Below are 14,902 nucleotides of genomic sequence, written 5' to 3'. Positions count from 1 at the left end.
CAGAACTGAAGGAGACAGAGACACAAAAAACCCTTAAAAAAAAAATCAATAAATCCAGGAGCTGGTTTTTGAAAAAGATCAACAAAATAGACAGACCACTAGCCAGATTAATAAAAAAGAAAAAAGAGAAGAATCAAATAGATGCAATGAAAAATGATAAAGGGGATATCACCACAGAGTTCACAGAAATACAAACTATCATCAGAGATTATTACAAACAACTCTATGCACATAAATTAGTTAACCTGTAAGAAACGGATAAATTCCTGGACACTTGCATCCTCTCAACCCTAAACCAGGAAGAAGCCAAAACCCTGAATAGATCAATAACAAGGGCTGAAGTTGAGGGAGCAATTAATGGCCTACCAATCAAAAAAAGCCCAGGTCCGGATGGGTTCACAGCTGAATTCTACCAGACATACAAAGAGAAGCTGGTACCATTCCTTATGAAATGATTCCAAACAATCCTAAAAGAGGGAATCCTTCCCAAATCATTTTATGAGACCAACATCATCCTGATACCAAAACTCGGCAGAGACTCAACAAGAAAACTTCAGGCCAATATCCATGAGGAACATAGATGCAAAAATCTTCAATAAAATACTGGCAAACCGATGGCAACAGCACATCGAAAAGCTTAACCACCATGATCAAGTTCATCCTGGGGATGCAAGCCTGGTTCAACATACACAAGTCTATACATGTAATTCACCACATAAACAGAACCAAAGACAAAAACAACATGGTTATCTCAATAGATACAGGGAAGGCCTTTGACAAAATTCAACAACCCTCAATAAACTAGGTATGGAGGGAACGTATCTCAAAATAATAAAAGCTATTTACCACAAACCAACAGCCAATATCATACTGAAAGGGCAAAAACTGGAAGCATTCCCTTTGAAATCTGGCACTAGACACGGATGCCCTCTTTTGCCACTCCTATTCAATATCGTATTGGAAGTTCTAGCAAGAGCAATCAGGCAAGAAAAAGAAAGCGTTTTCGATTAGGAAAAGAGGAAGTCAAATTGTCTCTATTTGTAGACGACATAATTGTATATTTAGAAGACCCCATTGTCTCAGCCCAAAATCTCCTGAAACTGATAAGCAACTTCAGCAAAGTCTCAGGATACAAAAATCAAAGTGCAAAAATCTCAAGCATTCCTATACACCAATAAAAGACTTAAAGAGAGCAAAATCAAAAACGAACTGCCATTCACAATTTTTATAAAGAGAATAAAATACCTAGGAATACAACTAAAGAATGTAAAGGACCTCTTCAAGGTCATTCACTGCTCAAGGAAATAAGAGAGGACACAAACAGATGGAGAAACATTCCATGCTCATGGTTAGGAAGAATCAATATTGTGAAACGGCCTTACTGCCTGAAGTAATTTACAGATTCAACGCTATACCTATCAAGCTACCAATGACCTTCTGCACAGAACTGGATAAAACCACCTTAAACTTCATATGGAACCAAAAGAGAGCCCGCATAGCCAAGTCAACTCTAAGCAAAAAGAACAAAGTGGGAGGTACCACACTATCTGACTTCAAACTATACTACAAGGCTACAGTAATCAAAACAGCATGGTACTGGTACCAAAACAGAGATATAGACCAATGGAACAGAACAGAAGCCTCAGAGGCAACGCCACACATCTACAACCAACTGATCTTTGACAAACTTGACAAAAACAAGCAATGGAGAAAGATTTCCTGTTTAATAAATGGTGTTGGGAAAACTGGCTGGCTGTGTGCAGAAAGCAGAAACTGGACACCTTCCTGATACCTTACACTAAAATTAACTCCAGATGGATTAAAGACTTAAACATAACACCTAACACCATAAAAACCCTAGAAGAAAATCTAGGCAAAACGATTCAGGTCACAGGCGTAGGCAAGGACTTCATGACCTAAATACCAAAAGCATTGGCAACAAAAGCCAAAACAGACAAATGAGACCTACTCAAACTTCGCAGCTTCTGCACAGCAAAAGAAACAGTCATCACAGTGAATCAGCAACCAACAGAATGGGAAAACATTTTTGCAATCTACCCATCTGACAAAAGGTTAATATCCAGAATCTAAAAGGACTAAAACAGATTTATAAGAATAAAACAAACGAGCTCATTTAAAAGTGGGAAAAGGATATACAGACACTTTTCAAAAGACGACATATATGAAGCCAACAAACACAGGAAAAAATGCTCATCATCACTAGTCATTAGAGAAATGCAAATCAAAACTACACTAAGATACCATCTCACACCAGTTAGAATGGTGATCATTACAAAATATGGAGACAACAGATGCTGGAGAGGATATGGAGAAATAGGAACACTTTTACACTGTTGGTGGGAGTATAAATTAGTTCAGACATGTGGAAGACAGTTTAGCAATTCCTCAAGGACCTAGAAATAGAAATTCCATTTGACCCAGCAATCCCATTACTGGGTATATATCCAAAGGATTATAAATCGTTCTACTATAAGGACACATGCACATGAATGTTCACTGCAGCACTGTTTACAATACCAAAGACTTGGAACCAACCCAAATGCCCATCGATGATAGACTGGAAATGGAAAATATGGCACATATACACCATGGAATACTATGCAGCCATAAAAAATGATAAGTTCGTGTCCTCTGTAGGGACATGGATGAACCTGGAAACCATCATTCTCGGCAAGCTGACACAAGAACAGAAAATCAACCACCACATGTTCTCGCTCATATGTGGGTGTTCAACAATGAGAACACATGGACACAGGGAGGGGAGCACCACACACTGGGGTCTGTCGGGGGGAAATAGTTCAATGTAAATTAGTTCAACCATTGTGGAAGACAGTGTGGCGATTCCTCAAGGATCTAGAACTAGAAATACCATTTGACCCAGCAATCCCATTACTGGGTATATACCCAAAGGATTATAAATCGTTCTATGATAAAGACACATGCACACATATGTTCCCTGCGGCACTGTTTAAAATAGCAAAGACTTGGAACCAACCCAAAAGCTCATCAATAGACTGGATAAAGAAAATGTGGCACATATACACCATGGAGGAGTATGCAGCCATAAAAATGGATGAGTTCATGTCCTTTACAGGGACATGGATGAAGCTGGAAACCATCATTCTCAGCAAACTGACACAAGAACAGAAAAACAAACACTCATGTTCTCATTCATAAGTGGGTGTTGAACAATGAGAACACATGAACACAGGAAGGGGAACATCATACACCAGGGCCTGTCAGTGGATGAGGGCTAAAGAAGGGATAGCAGGGGGCTGGGGGCTAGGGGAGGGATAGCATTAGGAGAAATACTTAATGTAGATGACAGGGTAATGGATGCAGCAAACCACCATGGCACGTGTATACCTATGTAACAAATCTGCATGTTCTGCACATGTACCCCAGAACTTAAAGTATAATAATAACGATTTAAAAAAAAAATCCTTAAATTGACACTAGTCACATGTGACTCTTCTAGGAAACAAAGTAAAGATTGGGATTTTTAAATCATAAAATTGTGTGTGTGTGTGTGTGTGTGTGTGTGTGTGTGTGTGTGTGTTTTCTGGATTTTTTTTTGAACAATAGATCTTAGAACAAAAGCAATGAGTTTAATTTCAAAGAATACTACTTATATGGTTTGGTGATAGCATGTGACTTAATGTTTCTAAAGGTATATATATTTATTGAGCACAGTAGCCAGCTTACTTAACTAACACGTCAGATTTTAATTAAATGTTATGATCAAGATGGCATTAACATTAATGAAAACAGGTCTTATGAATCAACGAATTCATCATATGTGTTTATAGCTTATATAAAGGAATCATATATATTTGAATTTTCTACAACAGTTAAATTTTTACTTCCAGAAAAATACTAGAAGTTATCCACAGATTCAATTCTTCTAGATGACAGAAAAATTGACCATAGCTATATTAGCAGAACAGAGAAGGTATAGCATAGGAGAGAATGTGAAATCTGATGAAACTAGCAAATTAAATTTTCATTAAAGTGGATCCCTAAGAAGTTCTCTAAGACCGTATGTCTAAAGTATGGGGGTATGATGCAATAGTCCTTTCCACTCCCCTTCTCAAATGGAATGAAGGGGGGGTGAAAAATGAAACTGGAATTATTCATTATCAAGAAATTTGGCATCACTGAGAAGTATTTCATACAACTGCACTTAGGAAAACAGATCTGGAAATTGGAATTGGGATATATTTTAAGTTGTCTAAGAAAGAGATTCTGTTTACTTCAATCTAGGAACATAATGAAAGCCTTGAAACATCTATTCAGGAATAGACACCATAGAAAATACAGAAAACACAAATAGTTTATTTCACTTATCCGATTTTACTCTATCCATAGAAAACAAATAGCAGTTTCATAAGTGTTTTTCCAGAAATTTTTCAACTTAAGAAAAAAAGACATACATTCTCTGTAATACAAATACGGGATAAGAGTGGATTTTAAACCAGTTTTAATGAGATTTTTAACTCCTTTGAAAAAGTTAATAGTAAACATTAAACATCTTTTCATAAGATTTTTTAAAAAATATATATTCAGAATCATTAGTCAAAAGAAATATTCACATTACCACCACAGTAAGAAAGCACTGTACATCCAATAGAAAGGCTAAAATTAAAAAGACCATTAAATCAAATAGTGGCAGGGATACTGAGCAAACTGGTATGTAAAATGGCTCAACCACATTGGAAAACAGCTGGGCAGTTTCTTACCACTTAAACATATGACCCAGCCATTCCATAGATAGTTATTTATCAAAAAGAATAAAAAAGCATAGGAATAAAAGCATAAGAAATCAAAGCATAAAGACTAGTACACAAATGTCTACAGAGATACTATTTCTAACGGCCTCAAATTGGAAATAACTCAGATGTCCATCAACAAATCAATGAAAGCAGCAAATTACAGAATGAAATATTACTTAGTAATAAAAAGGAAAAATACTACTAATCCATGTAACAATATGGATCAATCCCAAAACAGTAAGCTAAGGGAATGAAGTCAAACAGTACAAACCGTGTGATTCCTTTTATACCAGCTTTTAGAAAATACGAACTGTAGTGACAGAAAGCAGATCATTGGTTTCCTGGGACAGGATAGGAGATGGGTTACAAATGGACAAAAAGAAGCTTTAGGGGGTAATTTATATATTTATTATCTGATTGTGCTGATGATTTCATGGGTATATACAAAACATCAAAACACATCAATTCCTAAACTTCAAATATCTACAGCTTAATATACATTTAACTACACCTCCATAAAGCTGTTCAAAAATACAGTTTATGCTATCAAGTGATTATATAATAGTTAAATTAGTAACACACACAAAGAAGTCTAGAATAATTATATTTATTGTATTTTTGAAGGTAGTTAAAAGGTCTATATTGAAGATGAAAGATCAGCTTGGTCAAAATAACATAATCAAAATTGGACCTGGGAGGGAAATTAATCTAATAGCAGTTGAGCTTCCATTTTAGTGGGATAAAAAGACAATAACCAAGTATATATATAATATATGTCAGTTGTTTTTAAAATGATACAATGATAAAGAAGCAGGGCAAGGAATTTTTTTTTTGAGGTGGAGTCTCACTGTTGCCCAGGCTGGAGTGCAGTGGTATAATACTGGCTCAATGCAGTCTCTGCCTCTGGGGTTCAAGTCATTCTCCTGCTTTAGCCTTCTGAGTAGCTGGGACTACAGGTGCATGCCACCATGCCTGGCTAATTTTTGTATTTTTAGTAGAGATGGGATTTTACCACATTGGCCAGGCTGGTCTTGAACTCCTGATCTCAGGTGATCTGCCCACCTCAGTGTCCCAAAGTGCTGGGATTACAGGTGTAAGCTACTGTGCCTGGCCAGGAATTACTATTCTTTGTCATTAATTTAGTTTGCTCATAGAAGGCCTCTGTGAGTTCAGGATACAGCAAGGCTACAGTTAAGATACAGTAAAGGACATAATAAAAGAAAAATAAATGGAATTTATTAGTAACATGCTGCCATTTTTTTCCTCAACATCAGAAAACTTTCCACATATTTTCCAGCTATGGATGTGCTCAAGTGAGGCAGTGATTTATTCCTCTTCCCTTTCCACTCCACACAAGAAAAAGCTGTGTTTGGTCAAATATCTTCTGCATCAGCATAATATTCAAACATCTTACTTAAAATTGAGAAAGCATTAAGCATAAAGAAGCCTGCCATATGACCATACATTAACCTGAATAGAGCAGCAGAGTGGAGAATATTTAGTCTTAGATGAAAAGAAGAGAAAAAAATAATACTTGAGAAGAATTAGTCAAGATAGCCCAGGGTCCAAAGAGGCATACGATACTTTCTAAAAGACCTAAGAATGTGGTATACTTCTTTAGACACTAATACAATCTTGGACTGCGTTAATAGATATATAATGATAATAGGAAAGAAATCCTAGTGCATTCTGTGCTAACCAAAACAAATCTACAGAATATGTTTGTGTCTGCGCACATCTTACTTTCAGATAACCAGGAAGATCTAGACCAGGCATCCCCAAACTTTTTACACAAGGGGCCAGTTCACTGTCCCTCAGACCATTGGAGGGCCGCCACATACTGTGCTCCTCTCACTGACCACCAATGAAAGAGGTGCCCCTTCCTGAAGTGTGGCGGGGGGTGGGGGTGGATAAATGGCCTCAGGGGGCCGCATGCGGCCCGCAGGCCATAGTTTGGGGACGCCTGATCTAGACTATATCCACGAGAGAAAAACTTTTGGGGTATTTAAAGCACATATCCTGTGACATGTTATGGAAAGTCAAATATAGAACTGTAATCTGCAAAGAGATATAAGATGTATAAAAAGAGATGCAGAGAAAAAATATCATCTTTATTTATGTTTACTTTCACCTTTAAAAAGGAAAACATTAGGTTTGATCATTTCTAAATATATAGTTTGACAATGGTTCATCTATTTAATTGACATCTTTTACATATATGGTATATATTGGGGCTCTGCTCAAAATTTATTTTACTGATAAGGTTATATTTAAAAAAAAAAAAGAACTGGTCTGGAGAAAAGAAGACAGAGAAAATAAAAAATGACTGACGTTTCATGGTAGTTGTCTTTAAATATTGGGAGGTTTTTCTCATGCAAGAAGGATTATATTTATCCTGTATTTCTTCAAAGGCAGAACCAGAATAAAAATTACTTATATTAGTAATTACTTATATTAGTAATATAAAAACTTTCTAGTAATTAAAACTGTCAAACCGGGGAAAATACTGCTTTGGGAAATAATGAGCTTCGAATCCTTCATGTTGTCAAGACAAAAAATGAGTATTTCTATACCATTAAAATTGTAAAAGAGATATCTGATTGCACAATAGCCTGAGCCAGAGAACTACCAAAGCTGCTTCTTACACACAAATAATTATATGAAGTACTTAATATGAATACTGTTGTATAATAAAGAATGTAACTGGCCTTTATCCCTGGTTCCTGAGAGGGAAGACTCTAAATCCTTGGAATTTCCTGATTTACAGACATGTCTTTGATAAGTTACTGAGGTAACTCATGGTGGACATAGATAGCTTCAGGAAGAGGGCTGGCTGTGCCAAAAGACCAACTCTATAAGGAGAGGTCAGGCTTTGCACTATGTGATATCAGTCTGACCTTCTAACCTCCAGGGTATGGAAGCAAACTAGAGATTTGAGTTCAATCATGGGGCCCATCAACCACACCAACATAGTGAAATCCCAATAAAAACTGTGGACACCAAAGTTCAGTAGAAATCCCTGGTTGAAAAACAGGCTTTATACCATGTGATATCAGTGTGACCTTCTAACCTCCAGAGTATGGAAGCAAACTAGAGATTGAGTTCAATCATGGGGCCCATCAATCACACCAACATAGTGAAACTCCAATAAAAACTCTGGACACCAAAGGTTCAGTAGAGATCCCTGGTTGAAAAACATTGTTGGGAGGGTGACATGTCCTGATTTGATGGGTAAAGGACACAGAAGCTCTGTATTCCAGACCCTCCAAGACCTTTCCCTAAAAGTCTCTTCCTTTGCCTGTGTCCTTTATAATAAAATGGTACTCATAAGTGTAGTGTTTTCCTAAGTTCTGTGAGTCATTCTATTGAATTATTGAAACTGAGGGCACTATGGAACTCCCAAATTTGTAGTTAGTTGGTCAGAGGCACACATGACCTGGAAAATTCCCTGATTTTGTGTCTAGGTCTAAAGCAGGGGACAGTCATATGGAAGATTGAGCCCTTAACTTGTAGGGTCTGTGCTAACTCCAGGTAGTTGGTGCTAGAATTGAATTGCAGTAGGTGAGCTGGTGTTAGACCAGCTGGGACTGAAACATAATGAATATATTTAATATATTGTCTCTATACATATTTGCTCTGAACTTAAATGTTGAATACAGTAGTTCCTTCTCATCAGCAAAGGATATGTTCCAAGACCCTCAGTGGACACCTGAAATAGCACCAAATCTCATATACACTATGTTCACATTTCTTTTTCCTTCCTCACAATTTCATAGATAGAAGATTCATTCTTACTGTAGATCTTAGCAACTTCAGCACACATTTTGTTTTTCCTTATTAAGTTGGAAACATTTTAACCCTTTAGGAAGCACGTTGTGGCTTCTCTTTGGCATATCCAAACTGCCAGCATCACTACTCTTGTGCTTTGGGGCCATTATTAAAGAAAATAAGGGCTACTTGAGCACAATACCATGACAAGTGAGGTGATAACCAAGACGACTATTAAGTGATTAATGGGTGGGTAATGTACACAGAATAGGTACACTGGACAGAGGGATAATTCACAGCCAAGGTGGGAGGAGCAGAATGGCAAAATATTTCATCACACTACTCAGGATAGTATGCAATTTAAAACTTATGGGTTGTTTATTTTTGAAATTTTCCACTTAATATTTTCAGAACGCAAGTAACTAAATTGTGGCACACAAGAACAGAGATGGGAGGGGAACTACTGATTGGCATTCATTTCCTCGTAATATTAAAACAGACATTTTTGTACATGAAAAGTTGTACATTTCAGAATGCACAGAAGGTAAGCTGTTACTAGAGAAAGAATACTAAATAGGTAGATATTTAATGTATACTGATATTATAAAGATTTTTGTAATACTTAGAAAATAATAATGTTTTCATCATTTGCTACAAACTGAAACAATTTTACAACAAAAAGGGGAAGAGCAAAGAGGAAACAAACACTTGGCACTTCAACAAAATAATTCTGCTATTACATAGAAGAGTATTAATTCTTTGTTGATATAAGTTACAATAATGTAGTGTATATAAATTCATGTCAACTAAGAGCTAAATGGAAGGTCTGATATTTAATTTAAAATAAATAAGCAGGTTGTATATATCAAAAATCATCAAAATATATCATCTCAGATTATTGATTAAAATTCATTAGCAGGTCCTAGAAAAATTAAATATTTTATGCTAATTTTAATATATTTTTCACAAATCAATTTTTTAAATATTTCACATGTGAAAAAATTAACTTCATGCTAACATTCTTTAATCAGTGTACATACATGGTCCATACCTGGTTTAACAGCTCGTCCACATAACTGGGGTTGTAGAAGAACTTGCAACATAGCAGGGTTGTTTAAACTTTTCATAATTTGTACTGGATTTGGCTCTGGAAGTAAGCCCTTTTGATTACTGTTCATCTTCAATGAACACAGAAATAAGAAATATTAGAACAAGCATAAGTACAAAAGACAATTTCAAAGGCTTTCTTCTAGAAATTCTCATTCATCTGATAAGATCTATTTTATGATAAACATAATTTGATTTATATTATACATCTATTTTATACTCTACCACAGTTCTCAACTATACATATGGAATAAAATCCTCATAGAATGCCTTGGGTAAATATCAACTGGCTTTAAGAGGACTGACAATTTAGTACAATGAGTCTCATCACAGAATACAAATAGAAGGATGACAAGGAAATCTGAAGTTATTGATAACTTGTTTACACAATATGACTACTTTGATATTACAGAAGAGCCTTCTTATAATGTTAAAGTTTAACTGGCCAGGCAAAGTGGCTCATGCCTATAATCCTAGCACTTTGCGAGGCCGAGGCAGGAGGATCACGTAAGTCCGGGAGGACAAGATCAGATTGGGTGACATAGTGAAACCCTGTTTCTATATTTTTACAAATAAAAACTTCAAATAAACATAAAATGAAGTTCAATAATGTGGGTTGCCTTGTAATTCAAAACCTTCTTTTGTATAAAGGTCTTTACTTCAGTGACAAAATATGAGATTAAAACAAACTGGCCTTACATACATGCAACTGAGTAACTTCCTAAAAATATGAAATAGTTTTCAGTTTTAAAAACCAGTGTAATGGATGAGGATATTAATATTTATATATAATTACATAAAAGATAAATGAAAAACTTTTAGCTATGAGAAAACGGAGAACTGACAAGGACAATTGGATCCTTCTCCCAACCCAGTACTGTGAAATTGAGAGGGAGAAGGTGATGCATCAAAGAAACTGACATAAAGCCTGAGAGAAACCCCTGGGGAGACAGAATCTGTGAGGGAAAACATCAGCAGAGAACATGAGAGTGCATGGATCCACACACAGGATGATTTGGGGAAGGGCTTTTGAGTTGTATATCTACTTTGCTTTCAGACAGCATGGCTTTCCTGGCCAGCACAGCAAGGTGGGAAAACAGCAGCATCAGCTGAGTGACAGCCATACAACCAATGAACAGCAGGCTGGCACACAAGTGCAGAGACAATCGGGACAAGATAACACTAGGCAGGCAGACCAGCTGGTCACTGAAAACCTTCCCACCTCCCCGACCTTTTCAGGACAGAAGAGTTACGACGAAGGCAGGCAGAACTTGGAAAAGAGCAAGGCTGGAAGTGGAGATGAGAGGGGCTCTCTAAGGTGCAGGGCTGCCTGGCTGGAGTAGGAAAAGGGCTGGGCTCAAGCCCAGATGGTGAAGGCAGAACTTCTCTGCCCTGAGGTCCTTACCTGCCTTCCCTAAACCCTAGCTAAGATCATCCCCTTCCCCGCAACCTCTAAACAGTGACATATAGGAAGGTGACAGCTCCCACACGAAATGTATATTCATATATTCAAAAGAAAAATAGCTAGACATTTGGAGAATGCAGTCACTAAAAAATGAAAGCAACAAACTGAACCAACTGTAAGACAGAAAGCAGAATTATGGATAGGAAATAACAAGAATGTCAAATAAATGTAACAGACATCACAAAAATAAAATGGATTTTTATTTAAAACATGAAGCAAGGGCAAGCAGTTACAAAGAACAACCAATGAGAAATGCTAGATTATGAAAAACATAAGTATTGAGAAAAATAATAGCAGCCCTCTCTTACTGTAGACTTGGCATTGTTCTAAACAGTTTATGTGAATTAGATCTTTAGTTCTCAAAAAACCAATTCTATAAGGTTGGTATTATTATCTCCATTTTACAGATAAAGAAACTAAAGGAATTCATAAAGCATTATTCTTAACATTTACCCTGTGCTTTAACAGATAGGTTAAATAGTAGAATACATGTGAGTGAAAAACAAAATAGTGAATTTTTTTTTAAGACAGTCTCACTATGTTGCCCAGGTTGGAGTGCAATGGTGTGATCTCAGCTCACTGCAACCTCCACCTCCCGGGTTCAAGCAATTCCCCTACCTCAGCCTCCTAAGTAGCTGAGATTACAGGCGTCCACCACATCTGGCTAAGTTTTTTGTATTTTTAGTAGAGACAGGGTTTTGCCATGTTGACCATGCTGGTCTTGAGCTCCTGGTAAAGTTTTTACCACAAGAATACTATCTTTCAAAATCTGGTCTTGAACTCCTGGTAAAGCTTTTGCCACAAGAATACTATCTTTCCAAATCTGGTCTTGAACTCCTGGTAAAGTTTTTACCACAAGAATACTATCTTTCAAAATCCCCTAGAAGGAAGTAATCCAGTGAGAAAAGAAAGAAATGTAAGATGTTATTATATAATATGTGGAAATTAAGGTAGACAATATAATTTTAATCTTGTATAAAGAGCCACAACCATAAAAACAACACAAAAACATTTAAGACTATCCTAATGTAAAAATGTAGACACCAATATGATGATAGGAAGGAGGAAGCAGATGGAAGTGAGATTAGGTGGGTGGACAGAAGTTCTAATAAATCTATGCATGTTAAAAAGCTAGAGACAATTGGCCAGGCATGGTGGCTCACCCCTGTAATCCCAGCACTTTGGGAGGCTGAGGCAGGCAAATCACTTGAGGTCAGGAGTTCAAGACCAGCCTGGCCAACACAGTGAAACCCTGTCTCTACTAAAAACACAAAAGTTAGCTGAGCACGGTGGTGCATGCCTATACTTCCACTACTTGAGAGGCTGAGGCATGAGAATCACTTGAACCCAGGAAGCGGAGGTTGCAGTGAGCCAAGATGGCACCACTGTACTTTAGCCTGAACCACAGAGCAAGACTCCATTTCAACAACAAAACGTTAGGAACGATCACCAGCAGGATAAAAATGGAATGTGTAATTCTCAAACCAGACTAATGAACTTAAGGAGAAATCAGGATTATTTCAATAGTTGTAGAAATATTCTGATAAAGTTCAGCACCTATTTATGATTTTTAAAAAACTCAGAACACCTGATATTATCAAAGGATATGTACCAAAAACATATAGAAAACATTACATGAATACCTTATTTTTAAGACTCAGATTTCTCACTGTCACTACTATCTGATCATAAAGAGTCTGCATGCTATGCTGAAGAAGGTGAACTTATGCAGGCATTAAAGAATATTAAGCAAGAGAATGACATAAGCCGAATTGAGGCTGAGAAAGATCTCTCCTGTGCACTGTGCAAGATGGATTAGAAGGGAAAAGGCTAATTGACATGGGATCATTTAGGGAATTATTCTCAGAGAGGTGAGAAAAGATGAGTGAAGTAATCAAGATGCTGATAAGGTCTCAAGGATTTCAGAGATCTTAGGAGACAGAATTGAAAGGATGTGCTAGTATTTCTAACATTTAGATTAGAAGGTGGGTGATGGAGAGCAATCACGACTGAGTTGTTCTTGTTTTTGTTTTGTTTTGTTTTGTTTGAGACAGAGTCTCACTTTGTCACTCAGGCTGGAGTGCAGTGGCGCAATCTCAGTTCACTGCAGCCTCTGCCTTCTGGGTTCAACTGATCTCCTGTCTCAGTCTCCTGAGTAGCTGAGACTACAGGCACCCACCACCACGCCCAGCTAATTTTTGTATTTTTAGTAAAGACAGCTTCACCATGTTGGCCATGATGGTCTCAATCTCCTAACCTTGTGATCCACCCACCTTGGCCTCCCAAAGTGTTTGGATTACAGGCATGAGCTACGGTGCCCAGCCTTAAGTGAATTTTTGATTCACATAGTTTTAGCTTGTATGAACTGATGCCATATATAGATGTTATAGAACATTGAAATGCAAGTGCCAGAAAAAGAGTTTTCTTTGAGATGCTGAAATTGATCTATTTATATAGCATGAAGTGGCAATGTCCAAGTATCCCTTGGAAATATAATTTAGTGCTGACAGTAGTTTGGTCTGAAATTTTATGCTTGGTAGTAATCATTAATAGGCATATATAACAGGAAGAAAATGAGAAGGCCAAATTTGGAAATCTACTGATACTAGCCCTTAGGGGAAAACAATAAGTTAAGGAAAGAACACGTAGGCAGATAGGAAAATGAACGGTGTGGCAAAATTCAAGGTAGTAGAGAGTTTTGTTTTGTTTTGTTTTGTTTCTGAGACAGGGTCTTGCTTTGGTATCTGGTCCGGAGTGCAGTGGTGTAATCACAGCTTACTGCAGCCTTGAACTCCCAGGATCAGGTGATTCTCCCACCTCAGCCTCTCAAATAGCTGGGACTAACAGGCACACACCAGTAAGCCTGGCTAATTTTTTGTAGAGACAGGGTTTCATCATGTTTCCCAGACTAGTCTCAAGCTCCTAGGCTCAAACAATCCTCCCACCTTGACCTCCCAAAGTGCTGGGATTACAAGTGTGAGCCATCATTCACACCTGTAAATTTTTAAATGTTGCAAAGGAACCAACCAATAAAAGACTGAAATGTACCCACTAGATTTGAATATTTAAAAATCCCTCTTAACGAGTACATATTCACTTGAATAGTGGAGGCAGAAACTACATTGCATTAGACTGAGAAGGAAATGGAAATTAAGAAATGGTGACAATACGTGAGGCCTAATTGTTCAAGCAACTCTGGGTGCATGGTTATAAAGCCCAGTATCTAAAAAGGATTTTTTTTATACTTTAAGTTCTGGGGTACATGTGCAGATCGTGCAGGTTACATAGGTATACACGTGCCATAATGGTTTGATGCATCTATCTCCCTATTATCTACACCAAGTATTTCTCCTAATGTTAACCTTCCCCAATCCCTCTATCCACTGCTGTCCCTTCCCTAGCCCTCCCACCCCATGACCGGCCCAGGTATGTGATGTTCCCTCCTTGTGTCCATGTGTTCTCATTGTTCAACACCCACTTCTAAGTGAGAACATGCAGTGTTAGGTCTTCTATTTTGTGTCAGTTTGCTGAGAATGATGGTCTCCAGCTTCATCCATGTCCCTGCAAAGGACATGAACTCATCCTTTTTTTATGCCTGCATAGTATTCCATGGTATATATGTGCCACATTTTCTTTACCCAGTCTATCACTGATGGGCATTTGGGTTGGTTCCAAGTCTCTGCTATTGTAAACAGTGCTGCAATGAACATATGTGTGCATATATCTTTATAATAGAAAGATTTATAATCCTTTGGGTATATACCCAGTA

General features: G+C 37.3%; 1 protein-coding gene across 4 annotated transcripts in view; it reads right to left on the bottom strand.

Moving 5' to 3' along the window:
- Nucleotides 1-14,902, bottom strand: part of RAVER2 (ribonucleoprotein, PTB binding 2) — a 108,498-nt gene that overhangs the window by 47,485 nt on the left and 46,111 nt on the right. For all 4 annotated transcript variants that reach the window (XR_012512443.1, XM_074380956.1, XM_010348132.3 and 1 more), the window contains exon 5: nt 9,613-9,739. Coding sequence is in view for 3 of the 4 variants with exons in the window: in XM_074380956.1 (XP_074237057.1) it covers nt 9,613-9,739 (127 nt within the window). In the remaining variant the exon portion in view is untranslated. The remainder of the gene's footprint in view (nt 1-9,612; nt 9,740-14,902) is intronic.

Source organism: Saimiri boliviensis, chromosome 11, assembly GCF_048565385.1.
Source record: "Saimiri boliviensis isolate mSaiBol1 chromosome 11, mSaiBol1.pri, whole genome shotgun sequence".
Taxonomy (NCBI): domain Eukaryota; kingdom Metazoa; phylum Chordata; class Mammalia; order Primates; family Cebidae; genus Saimiri; species Saimiri boliviensis.
This window is presented reverse-complemented; position numbering and strand designations above follow the sequence as displayed.